A 19250-nucleotide genomic window follows, 5' to 3' on the forward strand; every position below is an offset into this window, starting at 1 on the left:
ACTTTGGGTTGGGGTGGGGGTTGCCCAAACATAGTATAATATAAGAGAAACAGTATAAAGGCCATGGATTTTCTTCTTCCAAAAGAAAAATGTGAATGATTTTAATTATTTCCAAGGTTCACATAGTTCTTTTTAGCTTATAGATTTTATTGAACAGATAACAAGAGATTTATATTGCCCTTTTAAATGTAACTTGGTATTTGTACCCTTTTATACAGTGTAGCCACATTTAATTATATAAAAGTTGTATAATATAAAAGTCTTCTTTATAAGGCTTGCTTTTTAACATGATTAAAAGAGTTTGTATGAACATTATTAATATAAAAAAGTACATGTCAGAGTTGTATCCATTGTGAAGAATGTCATCAGGGAATGACATCATATAGATTTGTCAAGTCACTTTTTCTTAAATAAAAGTCACCAGAAAAAAATTATACCCAATCTGTAGATTGTTTTGGGAGAACTTCTATGTCTGATTCTTTTTTCCTTTCTTTTTTTGCTCTGAAAGGCTAGAAATAGTCCTGAAGCGGCACATGAAGATGCAGAAGAGGAAAAAGAGGAACTGCCATCGGATGTTACCAAAAAAGTGAGTTTAAACAGCATTTTAATATACAACTTCTAGGAAGCATCTATATTTTGTAGGTTGGTGTGAGAACCTATACAGGTAGTCCTCAACTTATGACCACAGGTGAGCCCAAAATTTCTCTTGCTAAGTGAGCCAGTTGTTAATGCATGCACTCACACGAATACCCATTGCTTGAGCAAGTGGGGCCATGAGTGTCTGCGACGCTCACCGAGTGGGGCACAAACACCCACGACGCACATGCGAGTGGGATTGTGCACACACGCACTCACTGGCCAGCCATCACACGGCCCGGTGGCCAATAGTGGTAGTGGGCCATGGCCCACAGTTGGGGACCCCTGACTTATATAATAGTGTTGTGATTCCTTGCCAGCCAGTGGATCCAGCAGCTGAGTCTGAGGAATCAGATGAGGAGGAGGGGCCTGGAGTGACATTAGAGTCAGAAGAAGGCTCTGAGGAGCTCCAAGACTTACAGTCGGACAAGGAGCCTGGCCCCTCTACTCACGCTCAGGCTGAGACACAGCTGTGCTGGGAGCCTGAGTTGGACAGTGATGAAGAACAGTTGGGACAAATCCAGGATGCACGAAAGTGCAGGCAAGAGAAGCGAGTAGGACAGAGGAATGCAATGGGCCGGCTCCAAAGACAAAGGAGAAGCCACCTCTTAATTAGAAATTCAGTAAAAAGTTATTTAAAAAAAAAGGAAACCACACCTTGGCTGAATTATAAAAGGGAAGGTGTGGGAGGTGCTGGTTGCCGAAGGCAAATGTTCATGTTGAGGATCGAGTTTCTGTGAACTGTGTTTATTTGCCTTGGACATTGACTTAGGTCTGTGAATAATAAAAGGGGTTGGTTTTTTCTTGCAGTTCCTACCTGTTTCTTGGAAGAAGTGGTTTCTCCTTGTGAGCATAACAAGGACTCATGTAGGCTGGGACAGAACAAATAGGATGAATACCAATATGTACTTTTAAACAATAGAACCTTTTTTTCTTCTAGGAAGATCTAGTAAATGAAGATTCTCATCAACTCCCTGATCAGATAACAGAAGCCAACTTGGACTTTTTTGAGTCTGATCCCTTCGTTGGTAGTAAGTATGTTCAGTTTTCTTTTCCTAACAATTTACTAAGGAGTCATAATGATACTTCAATTGACCTTTGAACCAATTATCCAGTGAGTCAGTTTTATTTCATTGGATAACCTTTTGATGAGAGTGGATTTCTACATTTATCAAGGCGATTGAACTAAATGAATTATATCAATTTATACAAGTTTTTATTATTAATATTAAGTATATTACTGTCCCCAGTTAAATTTTCCTTGTTTGAAAGCTTTGCCTTAAAAAAAAAAAGCAGTACTAAATAAAGGCCAAATAACTGAAGATCTATCTATTGCTGCTCAATTGATGTCGGCTCCACTAAACTAGATAACCTAGACCAGAGGTGTCAAACTCAAATTTCATTGAGGGCCGCATCAGCATTGCAGTTGCCCTTGAGGGCCAGGTGGGTGTGGCCAGGGTGGGTGCGGCCTACTGGGTGAGCGTGGAGGGAGTGGGTGTGGCCTATTGGGTGGGCATGGCCAGCTCTACATCATTCGCGTCAATGGTGCCTGTGGGGGCCTGGGCAGGAGTGGGACAGACCTGAGGGTTTCTGGCAGAAGGGGGTGGGACCAGGGCAAGTGCCAAGGCATGGTCCACTGGAGGAGCCTCACTGTTCCTCTCAAGCCATGGGGGGGGGGGCCTGGATGGTGGTGCGGGCTGCCCACCCTGGGCAGCAGAGATCAAATACCCAACCTGACCTCGAGCACCAAGCCCAGCCCCACTTCCCCAAGGGGGTGCACAGCTGCACTTACCTTCTCCTCAAGGCTGCTGCTGCTGTGCTTGCTCTCCTTAGCCAGGTTGTTCATGATGGGTACCAGGGCAAAGTCAGAGGGAGGCTAAATGCATTTCAGCATAGATGGCCACCACAAAATTGTACATTGGCTCCAGGCCGGCCGGCCTGGGCCAGGGCCAAGGCAGTGGAGGCCATTCTCTCACTGTTTCCAGGATGGCTTCGCGGGCCACATGAAACCACTTTGCGGGCCGCATCCGGCCTCCGGGCCTTGTGTTTGACATGTCTGACCTAGACCAATAAGTTATTCAGAGTCACTTTGGATAATGAAATGGGCAGCAAATAAAACTCCACGGGAAAGCTAAACCAGATTTTGATATCAGCTATAATAAGATAACGTGTACCTCCTCCTCCTCATAGTTGTGAACCTATGTTTCTAACCCAATTCTGAATGTTATCTGGCTGTTTTGGATTTAAAATACATTTTATTCCTTGTTCCATTGGCAAAGGGGTTTCATATCTCTGACAAGGTCATCTTCCTTAGTTGACCTAGTTCCTCATTTCTATAGTTAAGCTACATTTGTCTCTTTTTTTTGTTTGTGGACACTAAGATTTCCAGTGGGAAAAAGTTCAAATAGTTATCAATGGATATTAGTGAAGAATTTTTAAAAAAGCTATTGCAGTATATAGGGGAGCCATTTTTGGCTCTTAGGAAAGGTTCTGGCACACAGAATGAGATAAGTATAAACCTTTATGCATATTGTGATAATTCTGAACAAAGCTGAACAGTGCTTTACTCTCTAAATAGATGATCCTTTCAAGGACGATCCATTTGGCAAGATAGGTGAGTATTTATTTTCTTTCCTTTTAATCTTTTAAAAGAAAAAAAATTCAAGATGGGAATCCATAATTAAAGAATGTTAAGGACTGCATAATGGGGTGGAATTCTTTATTGTATAAATCCTCCAAATATTTTGGTTTCAGTTAGTATATCAGCAAGCTAGAATGATGGAAGTTGTAGATCAAACATTTGTGGGGGGGGATGGAGGGGACCATTTTGGAAAAGACTCATCTACAGTTAAAAATTGAGTGTGTTGAAGTAGCCTTTATGCTGGGGGACAAAATGCAACATGGAATATTAATTAATGTTCTAATAGTTTTTGTGATAAATATTTACAATAGGAAACAACTAAGCACACTTCTAGTAACATTGTCTTCATTTTGCTGTCTTTAAGATCCTTTTGGTAGTGATCCATTTAAAGGTTCAGATCCTTTTGCTGCTGATAACTTTTTTAAGCAGTCATCCTCAGATCCCTTTGGGAATATCGATCCCTTTAGTGCAACCAGCAACAATTCCACAGTAAGTCTGAGAAAAGAGATTAGTATTGTGTGTATGGCAGATTTTGGTATGAAATGTCTCCATTAGTTTTCATATATATATATGTATGTATGTATGTATGTATGTATGTATGTATGTATGTATGTATATGTATATGTATAAACTTGCTTGTTCCTTGTCCTCTATGGACAGGTATATTTCACAGACATTAGACATTTGACCTTTTATTTGCACAGCTGCTTCATGAATCTTTGAGATCACCTGGAGGCTTGGCTTAGACAACTTAAGTCTCTTGGTATTTAATGAAATCTAGAATTATTAGATAGTATGAGATTTCACAATGGCTAAATAGAACTGTTGTATCTTAGGAAGTTCTCAAAACAACTCTTCCCCATTTTCCTTTTATTTTAAGTGAATCCACTTGATCCTTTAATACATGGCCCATATAATTTAATGTGTTACACTTAAATGGTTAAGAGTATTATGGTTAAGAGTATTGGTGTTTATAGACAACCAGATGTAGAGTAACAGTATTCTTTACAGTGCTGGTGTTTTAATAATTTCAGAATGGATACCGCTTGGTTCAGTTTGTAACCCTATATGAAAGGTTATTGATGCTTCAAACAGAAAAGAATTTGTTTTAATACTGCAGTTTTGAAAATAACTTTCTAAAAAGCTAAATATTGGAATGACTGGAAGGAATATATTTTAAATGATTTATGTTCATTTAGATTTCTCTCTTAATACTCAGGCAAAAATTAGCATGTTTGATTTTGAGAATTTGTAGCAAGCTAGTTAATGGATTTTAAATTTTAGACAGAAACACTGAAACATAAACATAATGATCCTTTTGCTCCTGGTGGAACTGCTGTGACTACATCAAGTGATCCAGGTAAGAAATTCTAATGACAATCTTAAACTATTTGAGACGTGAAGCATATTTGGATTTTTTGAGAGTACATCATAGCTGCTTACCCAAAATGGCTCCCACAGTGGGCAAAGATTATCAAGGAGCATTTACAGGAAAGCAGAGTGAAGACAGTTCCTCCTCAACCATTATAATCAGGCCCAACTTAACTTACTTTTTTTTCTTTCCAAGGTAAGTGCTCATTTACAGAATACTAGATTATGACTACCATTGACTGTTAAGCATACTACTGAAATTATGCAGTTTAATAATTTTACTTTTAAATTCCTGTTAGATTAAAAGAAAGTAATGTTATAGGTCTGCAACCTGCGGCTCCGGTCGGCACAGGTCGGCAACCTGCGGCTCCGGAGCCGCATGCGGCTCTTTGAGCCTTCCCCTGTGGCTCCCAGCCTCCTCTGCCTTTGCAGAGAGAGACAGAGACCGAGAGAGGCAATTGCGCTTCCCTGCTTCTCTCTCTCTCTCTCTCTCTCTCTCTCTCTCTCTCTCTCTCTCTCTCTCTCTCTCTCTCTCTCTCTGGGTGTGTTTGTCTGGGTGTGTGTGTGTGTGTGTGTGTATGTGTAAAAGAGAGTGCACTCAGTGTTCTCCGAGGAGCTAAAAAGCTTTCTGGGCGGAGCTCCTCCCTTTGCTGCGTCTCTGAAGGAAGCAGGAAGGGCAGGAGAGAGCTAGCTAGCCCAGCTAGGCTGACTCAGGAATTCTGGGAGTTGAAGTCCATGAGTCATAAAAGAGAGAGGTTGCTTATTGGACAACAGCTTGAAGCTTGCCAGGTGAGCAGCAGATAGGAGGGGGGGGGAGAAAGAGAGAGAGAGAAAGAGAGAGAGAGGGAGAGAGAGTGAGTGGGGGAAGAGGAGTGGCAGACCAAGGGCAGATAGAGAGGGAGGGAGAGAGAGACCCTTTTGACATCAAAAATGAAGATAACACTGCATATATCCTTTTTTTACCTGTGTGTGTATGTAATTTTATTCTCTTAAAGCATTCTCTTGGTGATCATTGTTTTAATAGTATGGATATTCCCAAGAGTCATATTTTTACTTTTATTTTTAATGTGTATATGTGTGTGTGTGTATATACACATATACAAATACACACACACACACACACACACACACACACACACCTATAATAAAGGTAAAAAAAGGATATATGCAGTGTTATCTTCATTTTAGATATCAAAAGGGTTTTGCGGCTCCCAGTGTTTTGTTTTTGGTGGGAAACGGGTCCAAGTGGCTCTTTGAGTGTTTTAGGTTGCCTACCCCTGTTATAGGGGAATTTGATAGATACCAAGTAATGTCTCCATAGGAATTTGTTGTCCATAAGCTATATCAGGGGTCTCCAAAATTTGGCAACTTTAAGACTTGTGGACTTCAACCCCCAGAATACCTCAGCGAGCCAGGGTGACTGAGGAATTCCATGAGTTGAAGTCTATAAGTTTTAAAGTTATAGTACTGCAGGCCACTTTAGCTGACTGTGTTCAGCAGGTCAGCGGTTCAAATCTCACCGGCTCAAGGTTGACTCAGCCTTCCATCCTTCTGGGGTAGGTAAAATGAGGACCCAGATTGTTGGCGGCAATGTAAATATATATATACATTGCTTACTGGTGTACACCGCTTAGAGAGTACTTGCACTTAAAAGCAGTATATAAGTCTCATAAATAAATAAATAAATAAAGTTGCTATGTTTGGACTATATTTTAGAACCACCTGGTTATGAACAAGCCAAGTTATACAGACTAAGCTTTATTACTCCCACAATTAGTTCAAAAACCCACCAGTGACAAGTTTGTGCCTGCCAGCTTGTCTTTTTTATGCACTCTTTGCAACTGTAATCCTTCTTAACACACTCATTTGGGTCATTTATCAGACTATAATGGAAGAGTTAATGCTACCATTTGTATGAAAAATGCATTTACCAATGGGTAGTAGTCATGGCAAAACTTTGTCAAAAGAAAAGTGTAACTTAGTTATCAGTTTCTAGAAATGAGCTGTAGGGTCCTCTGTCTTTTTCGTGTAGTGTGTCTTTCGAATGGCATCAAATATCCTGTATTTCATTGTAACAATATGCATACAAGTGAAACAGAAACTAAAATGTTTTAAGACTCAACATATCTGATTTTGAGTTTGAATTCAATGATTTCCATCACCTCTTGGAATAACCTCTAAATATTTTGGCGGCAGTCCTGAGGCATTTTTTTAGTTTAATTTCCTATAATTAACTGAATGAGAGCTGAGCGGTAGTGAGCTTTACATAAAGCCTTCTTCATATCTGATGAAAATGCAGTTAGTTCAGTAAATAAAGTAATCTGTTTCCTGTTTTTCATCTTGCGTGGTTTTTGGTTTTTGAGTCTCCAAATTAGGGTTGACTCGTGCCTGGACAAGTCCTGACTGCTTTTTTGGCAAAATTTCAGAGTTGGTTTGCCACTGCCTCCTTCCTAGGGCTGAGAGTCCGACCGAAGGCCACCCAACTGGCTTTGTGCCTGAGGCATATCTAGAACTCGTGGTCTCCCAGTTTCTACCCTGATGCCTTTACCATTGCACCAAATTGGCTCTTATTAGATCCTTGCATGTGCAGTCCATTGGATTTATCTTCTTTCCTTCATTTTTTCCTTTGCTTCCTACAGCTACAGATCCCTTTGCATCTTTGTTCGGAAACGAATCCTTTAGCTGTGATTTTGCTGATTTCAGCACTTTGTCAAAGGTAATTTGAAATAATTAATGCTTGTGGACAAAGCATAAACTTGTTGAGTAACAAAATAAAACTTCAGCAAACATTATTGTAATTTATGTTAAATGGTAACTTAATTCCCATTTTGAACTATGTCTCATTAACTATGGGATTATTTGTTTTCTTAATAAAAGTATTATGGTTAATGGAAATTACACTGTGGGCACTCTTACAGTCTTATTCATTAGCTGATTTTTTTTTCCCCCTTCTGTTCTCAGAATATATTCTCTGGAGTGAATTAGTTCAGCTTATTTCTGAAGTTATAATATTTGGTAATTCATTAAGCCAAGCCAGAATTTGAATTTGTTGCAGCAGAATTCACATTGAAAAAGTGAAACTGAGTGTGCAGTCCCACTCATTCAACTCAGTTTCATCATTCACAGGAAACGAGACAGCAAAAACACAACATTGAAGGACACACACCAACATACCATATAGTAACTTTACACACAGACAGTTTTTCCAAAGAAGCCATCAAAATCTATACTCTTTGTTTAAATTAAAAGGACTTTATAGTGCCGAACATCTGTCTATCATTAACATTTCATAAAGTGGTAATAAACAAAGATGAAAGATCTGAGCAGCCATAGAAATTATTACTTCTTGGAGCACCTCAAATCCCTATTAAATAATACACACTCTCTCATGTTTAGTGACCACAAACCATTCCTTAAATTGGAAGCAAAATAATTAGAGAAAAAGAGAGATGGTGCGTACATCATTAGTTGCTGCCATCCTATTTGGATAAAACTCTCTCGTGCGGCGTTATTCTCACTCCAGTGCACATGGCTGTCAGGTGCAGAAATTGGATTGCAAGTGCCTGCATTAGTTGGAAAACGATTTTTTTTAATTATTATATTTAAAATTATTAAATTATTATTATTACCATCATACTGTGAATAGTTGCTAAACAAGATAGGGCTCAAGGAGGAGTGGCTGCATAGCCTTTGTTCTGTTTCCTGTAAATATACCCTAAAGTTGAAACTTCAAATAGCAACTCTAGGGAAAATATAAAAGCACACATATATGATTACGGAGATCATATGTTACGAAAGATTACGAAAGATGAAAGCATGCATATATGATTAGGAAGTCCTTAACTTTACAACCAAAGTTGAGCCCAAAATGTATGTTGCTAAGTGAGTTTTGCCCCATTTTATATTTTTTCTTGCCACATTTGTTTAGTGCAGGGGTCTTCAAACTTGGCCCTTTTATGACTTGTGGACTTCAACTCCCAGAATTCCTCAGCCAGGCACGCGTGCCTGGCTGAGGAATTCTGGGAGTTGAAGTCCACAAGTCATAAAAGGGCCAAGTTTGAAGACCCCTGGTTTAGTGAATCACTGCAGTTGTTAAATTAGTATCAGGGTTGTTAAGTGAATCTGGCTTCCCCACTGACTTTGCTTGTCAGGACCCCAAAATGCTGGACCCCAAAATGCTGCTTGTCAGGACCCCTTGCTCGCAGGACCCCAAAATGCTGCAACCGTCATAAATGTGAGTCAGTTGTCAAGCATCCAGATGTAAATCACATGACCATGGGGATGCGGCAACGGGCATACGTGTGAAAAATGGGCATAAGTCACTTTTTTCAGCGCTGTTGTAACTTCAAAGGGCCCCTAAGTGAACTGTTGTAAGTTGAGGACTACCTGTACTGTAAAAATGGAAAATTGGATAAAGCATTGCTTTATGGGGAAAAACTGTGGCTGGTGGGAATCAATCAATCAATGAATCAGTCATAGGAGCTTAATAAGCAGCAGTTGGGAGCAACAGTAGTATGAGGCTTATAATGATCAGTAAATAAAACAAAAGAGCCCAGCTCGTGCATAATGGAGTTATTTCCTTTCTTTTCTTTTTTTTTTTTAGACGAACAATGAGGATCCTTTTAGTTCATCTGCAACAAGTACCATTAACAATATAGTTGTAACAAAAAATTTGTTTGAGGATGCTCCAGTCAAAAATGAAGATATTCCTCCTGCTTTGCCTCCTAAAACTGGAACACCTACCAGACCTTGTCCTCCCCCACCTGGTAAGAGGCAGCAAATGCTAAGGTTTATATGGAGCTTTTTTCAGATGTAATGAAACTGTAAAAGGAGCGGTCTATATTTTTTAACAGAATAACAGAGTTGGAAGGGACCTTGGAGGTCATCTAGTCCAACCCCCTGCTCAGGCAGGAAATCTTATACAATTTCAGACAAATGGTTGTCCAATCTCTTTTTAAAAACTTCCAGTGTTGGAGCATTCACAACCTCTGGAGGCAGGTTATTCCACTGAATAATTGTTCTAACTGTCAAGGAAATTTCTCCTTAGTTCTAGGTTGTTTCCTTGATTGATTTCCATCCATTGCTTCTTGTCCTGCCTTCAGGTGCTTTGGAGAATAGCTTGACTCCCTCTTTGTAGCAACCACTGAGATATTGGAACACTGCTATCATGTCACCACTACTCCTTCTTTTCATTAAACTAGACATACCCAATTCCAGCAACTGTTTTTTTATATGTTTTAGCCTCCAGTCCTCTAATCATCTTTGTTGCTCTTCTCTGCATTCTTTCTAGAGTCTCAACATCTTTTTTACATTGTGGCGACCAAAACTGGATGCAGTATTCCAAGTGTGGCCTTATCAAGGCATTATAAAGTATTAACACTTCATGTGATCTTGATTCTATCCCTTTGTTAATACAGCCTAGAACTGTGTTAGCTTTTTTGGTAGCTGCAGCACCCTGTTGGATGATATTTAAGTGATTGTCCACTAAGACTCCAAGATCCGTCTCACAGTTACTATTATTGAGCTAGGTACCACCTATACTATACCCATGAATTTTTTTCTTCGTAAATGTAGAACCTTACTTTTTTCACCATTGAATTTCATTTTGTTAGATAGTGCCCAATGTTCAAGTCTGTCGAGATCCTTCTGTCTCTTAAGCCTACCTTCTGGGGTGTTGGCTATTCCTGCCAGCTTAGTGTTGTCTGCAAATTTGATGAGTTCCCCATCTATCCCTTCATCCAAATCATTGATGAAGATGTTGAAGAGCATTGGGCCCAGAACAGAGCCTTTGGTCACCCCACTACACACTTCCCTCCATGTAGATGCAGTTCCATTGAGGACCACATGCTGAGTACGGCTGGTCAGCCAGTTATCATCTGGTGGTGATGCTAAACCCACATTTTTCTATCTTATCAAGTAGTAGGTTGTGGTCTACTTTATCAAATGCTTACTGAAGTCCAAGTAAATGATATCCACAGCAATCCACAAATTTTATCACTTTATCAAAGAATGCAATAAGATTTATCTGGCATGATCTGTTTTTTTTTACGAACCCATGTTGGCTTTTGGTTATGACTTTGTTTTCCTCTAGGTGTTCACTGATTCGTTGCTTGATTATCTTTTCCAGAATCTTCCCAGGTATTGAGGTCAGGCTGACAGGTTTGTAGCTTCCTGGATCTATTTTTTCCCATTTTTTTGAAGATGGGAACTTCATCCGCTCTTTTCCAGTCCTCTGGTAGTTCCCCAGTGCTCCAGGATCTTTGAAAGATATAGTTCAGTGGTTCTGAGATCACATCTGCCAGTTCCGTCAGAACTTTGGAGTGTAATCCATCTGGTCCTGGTGATTTGAACTTGTCTAGGGTGGACAGGTGCTCACTTACCATTTTCTTGCCTATTTTAACTTCTGTTTCTAATCTGTTTTTTACGGTACTGTTTTTGATAGGTTGGACTGTTTTTTCCCTTTGTGTAAAAATGGATACAAAGAACGAGTTAAAGGGTTCTGCTTTCTCCCTGTTGCTTGTAACCTTCTTGCCACTTTCTTCCATTAATGGACCAATCATTTTCTTGACTTTTTTTCTTGTTTTTTACATGTTGAAAGAAGCTTTTTTGTTGTTGTTATTTTTGACTTTTATTGCAAGCTTTAGTTCATTTTGAGCCTTAGCTTTCCTCACTTCGTCTTTGCAGGCTCAGGCTATTTGCTGTTATTCTAGCTTAGTTATGTGTCCCTCTTTCCACTTTTTATACTTGTCCCTTTTGTCTTTCAATTTATAAAGAGAGTTCTTTATGCAGCCATGCTGGTTTCTTTTGAGAGCTGTTATTTTTCTTCTTCATTGTTATTGTGCTAGACCAAGGCTAGGCAACCTCGGCTGTTTTATGACTCATGGACTCCATGAGTCATAAAAGAGCCGAGGTTGCCTACCCCTGTGTTAGACTCAGCTTTTTCCCCACGTTCTGTTACAAGAATGCCCAATTTAGTTACAAACTAATTTTCAATTTTTTAAAACTTTGGGTTGTATTTTTTAAAATATCCAAAGCAATAAACTATAAAAGAAACTGTTCTTTTGTATTGCTATCCTACTATAAAAAACTAAATTCAGTTTGATAAGGATGGCTGATTTGAACCATTTTTAACATAGTCTAATATGAACACTGTGATTTGAGTTAGATGACTAGTTCCCATTTTATATGTCTAAAAGCATCCATATAATGAAAATAATGGTACACATTATCTACCCTGCAAGTCAAAACCTTCATCCTTTAGAAACTTTAGAATATTTTAGAAAATCACATGAGTTTAGGATATGTAGCATTACTTATACTACTGTATACTGAATAAATTATTGTCATGTTCATAATTATGCTAACTGGTTATTTTGGTGTAGGAAAAAGGCCTATCCACAAATTGGAGTCTTCAGAATCTTTTAAATTGAATGATCCTTTCCAGCCTTTCCCAAGTTCTGATGGTTGCAAAGGTCAGGAAGCTGACCCATTTGCTCCTAGTGGAGTAGGCAAAGAGATGGATTCCAGTAATTTTGCTAATTTCAATACTGTAAGTATGGAGATATTCAGTTAAATAATGAGTGTTTTGTAAGAACAGTGAACCTTGACGATGAGAATGAGTTCCTATATATTAGTAATATCTTGCTTAAAGTATACATCATCATCATCTATTTGGAGACAAATAGCTTGTTGTTAGTCTTCCAGTAACGCATTGACTACACAACAATAATATAGTAATTCTGAAAGTTCTCTGATGTTTTAATCTAGCTATAATTGCATATAGTATTATATAATGTCCATATATCAACCTATAAGAGTACTATATTTGCTTCTGTTGCTGTTAGAAAATGAACTATGCAGGATTTAAAAATAGAAATTGATATTGCAACCAGACCATCTTAGCTCTGAACACTTTCCTTAGCAAGCAGTCATCCAGCAAGTTTCTTCTTTCAGGCCCAGGCATTTGAATAAGCAGCTGGTTGCAATGTTTGCATGATCCTTAGTTACTGTGTTGCATGAAAGTCGTTTGATATATACTGTATTTGCTTGAAAAAGGTGGAGAAAAAGCAAATAACGTTCTGAATCTATTGACCACATGATACAGAACTCTCCACAAATTTAGTTTTCTATTTTTTGTGATTAATTATAGTACTAGTATATTGTATGATGTATTTTAAAATAATTCATCTGTATACTTAGCAAATGAAAGCCCCTGGGACTTTTTTGCCTGGGTTGGAAGCTAAGTGGGGTCTGATCTAGTTAATACTATGATGGGAAATTATCAGAAAAGTAAAAAAAAAAAAAAAATAATTTTAAGGAGAAGCAATGACGTATTCCTTCCATATTATGGCGTTCATAAATTCTTACTTGCTGTTCCACTAACAAGTCCATGTTTTTTCTGTTTTAGTATCCTACTGAAGAAGATATGATTGAATGGGCAAAAAGAGAAAGTGAGAGAGAGGAGAAAGAGCGACTAGCAAGATTGAAGCAGCAAGAGCAAGAAGATTTAGAACTAGCAATTGCACTCAGTAAATCTGAAATAGCAGAAGCGTGAAGTGTTGCTTCAAATATTTCTCCTTTTCCCTGGATATCTAAGCTATACGTAAAGTAAATCAAGTTACATATGAATGGGAAAGTCAAAAGGCTTTAAATCCTGAAAATGTGATTTTTTTGAGCAACTATCTTATTTGTAACTTTTTCATATCCATTATTTTCATTTGGTAATTGTTTAATATAGCAATTTTCCATTTGTACTTAACCTTGGAATTCTTCTGTACTGTACACTATTACACCAAAGTAGCTTATTTTAACATCAAAAAAGAAAACCCTGACAACATTTTAAAAATTAGAACACCAATGCACAGCAATATATTGTGGACGATTTCAAAGGACAAATATGTTTCATGCAAAGTACTTTTTTCTATGTGTAATATATTCTTTGCAGTGTGAAAATCTTTAAAAATGCAGGTGTGAGTAACTGTGTGAAGTGAACACATTTGTCCTTTAAAGATAGCTAGGTCACATATAAGAGATTTATGTGCTAAAATATTCTTAGATGGCATGTTTTATGTCTTTTCAGAAGGGTCCTATTTGCAATTCCTATAATACCGAATTATTTTAGTTCTTCCAGGTGGCCTGTATTTGGCCTGTAAGTAAAACTGGCGATATAGTTAATCAAATTATAGTTATTTAAAAAGAAAAATCTAGCTTGCAAATATTCAGGTAATTAAAAATTCTGATAATCCTGCTTTGTATTGAAATATTCATGTCTGGCAATACAGTATTAAAATTTATATTTTATGTTTTACAGATCTAGCATTTCATATTTAATATATGAAATGCTTTATGCTTCTTGTTTTCTTTTTACTGGAAGCTCCAATAGTGGACTGGATATCTAATAGAAAGTATCTTTTTTCCCCCTCCATTAATTGCCTTTTTACCTGTCCATTAAAAGTCTAAAGAATCTTAGAAGTTTTCCAGGGAGATCATAAAAGTAGACTGGCGAAATTCACTGTCAGGAATTCTGATGCTAATTGAGCCAGTTTCTTTTGTGAAATACGCAAAAATTGGCGACTTGACAGCTGAATATGAAATAAGGTAGGAAGTAGACTGCACAAAAAAACAACTTACAACAGTCAGTTACTGTTGTGTATAATTTATTGAATGCCAATTGATGGTTGCACCTTAAATTAAATACCCTTATGTGGTCACCGAGTCAAAATAAGATTGAATGTTAAAGAAAATAAGTTATTTCCTATTCTGTATAATATGTTACATAGTGCAGAGTATTGAATTCATTCCAGTTATCTTCCTTTTTACTCTGAAATGCTTAGTTAGGCTGCAGGCCTACAAAATAGGTGGTCCTGTGTCATCACCACCCCACCCCAATGCATGATATGGTATTTATGATTGAATTGGATTTTTTTCTTCTGCTGCAAAGGATTCCATAATTGCCACTGTCAGGATAAGGTATTTCCATTTACCTGTGGATGCTGCTGTCAAGAATCTTTTGAAGAAAGTAGTGTTTCCTCATTTTTTAAATATTAGTTTGGATAAACTTTCTCTTTTGCACTGAGAAATGAGAATTTAAACACCTAATAAACAAAATAAAACCTCTTGCCAAGTATTAATAACCTTAATTTTCTCATGGACTTTCATGGCATTAATCATACAAATTGTGTGGTTAACTGCATTTCTTATTTTTAAATGTTTACTTGGTGGACCAATACATTATCTGTGTCACCCATATTCATATATACATGTATGTGTATATGTACACAAACATTAATTCATTCAGGCATAGGATTAAAAGTTCTGAGTCACCTGATGTGACATTTTATGTTACTGATAGATCACAGAACTTTTACTCAAAGTATCTCAATAAACCACTGCTATGTCAGCTTTGATGGCATTACTACTAAAGTTCTAAAAGGCTTGTAAGAACTTTTTCAGGTGGGGTTAACCTCTATTTATAGACTTTGTTTAAAAATTCTAAATACAGCCTGTAATTATGAATTAAACTGTTTAAGTATATAAGATGAGCCTAGAGTTTTTTTTTTAATGTTTTATATAAAGCATAAAGCATCACATCTTTGGATTACTGTTCAAAAATTACTTCGCCTGATGCAAGTATATAGAGGGGGGGGGGAATGGTTCAACTAATACTTCTGAATATCAGAAATATGTTCCAGCCTCCAGATGTAAATTGTCATCCCCCTATTAGTATGACATTAGATTTGCAGACCAACCAATTCCAGTATGGTACATGAGAATACCATCTTGAAAACTCATTCTGAAATAGAAAGTAAGAAAAGGATAAGTACAGAGTCTTTTCAGTATCTTCAGTACTGTATTACAAAGCATGGAAACTTTACAATTGATCCCCTTTTGAAAAGTCACCTTTTAGTTTGTTAACATGATAATTATACAGTTCCAATATGGTCTGCCATAAAACATCTGCATCAGTAATTTAGTGGCTGGATTTATAATCTGCACGAAGTTGAACCCAAATAAACCAAATTATTGGTTAGCACAAATGTGCTAATCCAGCCACTGAAATCAAATTAATTCTATTGCCGAGTAGGATTTCAACTTTTCAAAATTTCCTTCTTTTAGGATCTAGTTAAGAGCTACCCTTGTCAATATTGGTCTAATTCAAACCTTACCCAACTTGCCATTCTCCAATTGGGTCAATTCTGCAATTCCCAAATTGTTGCTATGAGTTGCAGTCAACAGATTTGAAAGTATCACTTTGGGAAAAGCAGAGCTTTGCAAGTATTTTGATCTGTTTCAAGAGGCCTCATGTCTATATTTGAGGATTTGCACACTCAAGTGGATATGAATGATGGAATACCCTAATATGAGTGCTGGTTGGTATCTGTTACATTTGTAATAGCTTTAAATGACCCACTTTACTAAGAAAACATCTTGATCTACAGCTCTTATTTCCACTTACCTCTTCTTTTATACTGCTCCCAGCTTCCAACAGTATGCATAATAAGACTGTCCATGCTGAGAATAATTTAGAAGCATTTCTGATTGTACAAATCTTAACAGAAAAATAATGTCCTTGTGTGGAGTCTGGAGAACATCTAGATTACCTTCATAGAATGCACAGTTTTAATACATAATCTATGCAGTTCATTAAGTCAAATGCCCTCAAAACCTATGTATATCATAACAGATCTGAAAGACTTGTGCTACTATAAAAATGACTTATCTACCCATCTGAAACTTTTGTAACTTTGGATGCTTTACATTAGTTATTAATTCTGGTTGGTACCTAGTATTACTATTACATTGGTTAATTTTGCTTTTTTAAAAATTGAGCTTAAATCTTGAGGTATTTGATTCTGTACATACAGCGATCAACACACGTAGATTGATTTTGTGCCATCAAGTTGATTTGATCTTGTCTGACTTTGGATAGAAACACAGCAGACTAGTATGTCTGTGAAATAGCGGGGATAATGCAGAGGCAAAGATCAATGGTCAGACAATATGCCCAAGCTAATAGAGCTTTTTCAGACAGAGCAGCCATTGAAGCATCTACATGAGCTCCAAAGATGGGGGTAAGCTCCACATGAGGAAGCCCACAGGAAAAAGCACCCATGTATCAGCCTTTCCAAGTAAATCAGACAGGAAATAACTAGATTTAGTTGCAAGTCTTAAAGTAGAAATCTACTGCCATCTCTTTTTACTGACTGATAAGTTAGTGTGGATTCTCTCTTTACATTTTTCAACCGTTAAGCCCCTGGGAGCTCCTCCCATTCTCTTGTCTCTTTCCTAGGCAGTATCTTTTCCCCTCATCCCTCAAGATTATCCATACCTCCAGATGTAAACTACCATCTTCTATCAGCATGGCATTAGATCTACAGACTGACCAATTCAAATTGGTATATCATGCTTACAGCTTTGTGCAAATTTTGTTTAAAGGATACTGCCTGATCCACTTTTTAAAGCACATTTAAATGGAGCAAATTTGAGAGCACTTAAAGCCACTTGCATGAGTGTGTCTTCGATCCACAAAAGATTAAAGTTGAAAAATGAAAATGCCAGTTACCAAGATTTTAAAAGAATTAAATGCAGAAAGCTTATTGGGAGTTTAGAATAAGAAAGCTAAAAAACAGCCTAAAAGAACAGTTAAATTTGGAATATTGCCTCTTTAAGATAAGATAAAATAAGATAACCTATACAGTATATCTCTGTGGGAAAGAGAATACATTAAGGAAGCTGATTGACAGACTGTTAAAGAGATAAATAGAAGAGAAACATGAAGTTCTGAGAACATATGATTACAGAAGTACAAAGTGCTGAATGGGACCAGTGTTATGAACACAAGGGGGGAAAGCGTCATATTGTACTCCCCTTTTATGGATTATAAATTTGAAATATATAAAAATATTTATTACTAAAGGGCGAGAAAGTTATTGTTAGCCTTCATAGACAGACTAGACAGGAAATACAATCAGATGAGCAAATTCTATTTTATTGAAAAGATAAAAGGTAAGTAGTCCCTCCGGTCCCTCTGGTAGTTGTTGCTGACTCTAGGGGGCGGTGCTCATCTCCATTTCAAGGCCATTGAGCCATCGCTGCCCAAAGGCATATCCACGCTCATGGCCAGCATGCAGACACAGTGATGTTACCTTCCCACCAAAGTGGTACCTATTTGTATGCTTTCAAATTGCTAGGTTGGCAGGAGCTGGGGCAAGGACGAGTGCTAACTCTGTCACGTGACACTCGTATCTTGAACCTGGCTGCCAGGTTTCCAGCCAAATCCAGTGTCTTAACCACTGAGCCACCAATAGAAAAGATACATTAACACAGTTTTGAAAGTCTGAAAGTACAATGTTCCCATCCTCATCATTACAACTTTACAACTTGGTCTCTTCTGAGCCTCTTTTCTCCCCATCGGGCAGCTGCAGGCTATGCTCGCTCTTATCTGACCATTCCCTAGACAGCATCTCTTCACCCCATCTTCCAAGGTCATTCCCACAGATCATTCCAGTTATAAAAGGGAAGGGAGGATTGTTAGACCACTTCAAAATAATATATCTATGATAGTATCCTTTTGTATGAATTTATCTATTTCATTGGCCAGCAAGATTATTATATGTGTATAGAATGCAGATATATTGAAGTTACCACAATGGAAGATGGAATGACAAGTATTTTATGGAATATTAAACCTGGACTTTTTGCTGAAACTGAAAGAACTAAAATAATTTTAAGATTGGACAATTAAAATAGCTTTGATGGAAATATGTGTGTGTGTGTGTGTGTGTGTGTGTGTGTGTGTGTTCAAAATTTTGTGGCTGACAAAGAGTTAGTGGGAGACTAGTATTGTCAGCCACAAAATTTTGAATTTACAGTGTTCACAGTATGTGACGTCTGCCTGCAAAACATGCTCCTAGATTGGAGCGAAACGCAGAACAGATCGATTTACATTTGGTAGACCGGGTGCTCCACCCAACAGATAAGACACACACACACACACACACACACGTGTGTGTGTGTGTGTGTGTTTATATGTAAAAGATAAATTACAATGTAAAAGATAAATTATGATTTAAAAAAAACTATGAGCAGAATAACTATGGTTTAATTCATACATCAGGCATTTGCTATTCAGCATATGTTGAGTGCATATTTTCTTTTCCATGAACCACTTTTAAGTTCTTCCTGTGAATTTAATTTTTAGGCTAGCTGCCCATCCAGCCCTGTTGAAACCTTACGGATTTATCCATCTTTCCTTAAAAAAACAAAAAAAACAAACCCTCACGCTTACTTCTTCCTCTTGGTTGATGGATCCAGTTAGGAACTGTTCAATCTTCCTTCCAGCAAGAAGGAAACATAGAGAAAAGAAAGAAATCTTTAGTCTTGGGCGTTTTAGATACGCAGTAAATTGATTTAAGCCTGCCTTGGGTCTTTTCCCGCTCGCGTTTAAGCCTAAAAGCTCCCTCCGGACTGGCGCCACACCCAGATCAGACGCAAAAGAGCTCCTGGCCAAAGTTGGTGGACAGCAGCGCTTTCTTGTAGTCTGGAAGCGGCCCCTTTGAAGAAGCTAGAAGAAGAGGTGGAGCCCAACCGGCTGGAGGGTTGC

General features: G+C 37.8%; 1 protein-coding gene across 1 annotated transcript in view; it reads left to right on the forward strand.

Moving 5' to 3' along the window:
- The window catches only part of EPS15 (epidermal growth factor receptor pathway substrate 15), a 56216-nt gene extending 41032 nt beyond the window's left edge, over window positions 1–15184 (forward strand). The window contains 9 exon segments of the mRNA XM_039319781.1: window positions 509–586; window positions 1577–1667; window positions 3215–3250; window positions 3642–3766; window positions 4562–4637; window positions 7288–7364; window positions 9252–9414; window positions 12031–12197; window positions 13056–15184. Coding sequence (XP_039175715.1) covers window positions 509–586; window positions 1577–1667; window positions 3215–3250; window positions 3642–3766; window positions 4562–4637; window positions 7288–7364; window positions 9252–9414; window positions 12031–12197; window positions 13056–13202 — 960 coding nt within the window. The 3' untranslated portion in view covers window positions 13203–15184.
- Window positions 15185–19250: the final 4066 nt, after the last annotated feature.

Source organism: Crotalus tigris, unplaced genomic scaffold (assembly GCF_016545835.1).
Source record: "Crotalus tigris isolate CLP2741 ecotype Arizona unplaced genomic scaffold, ASM1654583v1 scf7180000023617.9722795, whole genome shotgun sequence".
NCBI classification, from domain to species: domain Eukaryota; kingdom Metazoa; phylum Chordata; class Lepidosauria; order Squamata; family Viperidae; genus Crotalus; species Crotalus tigris.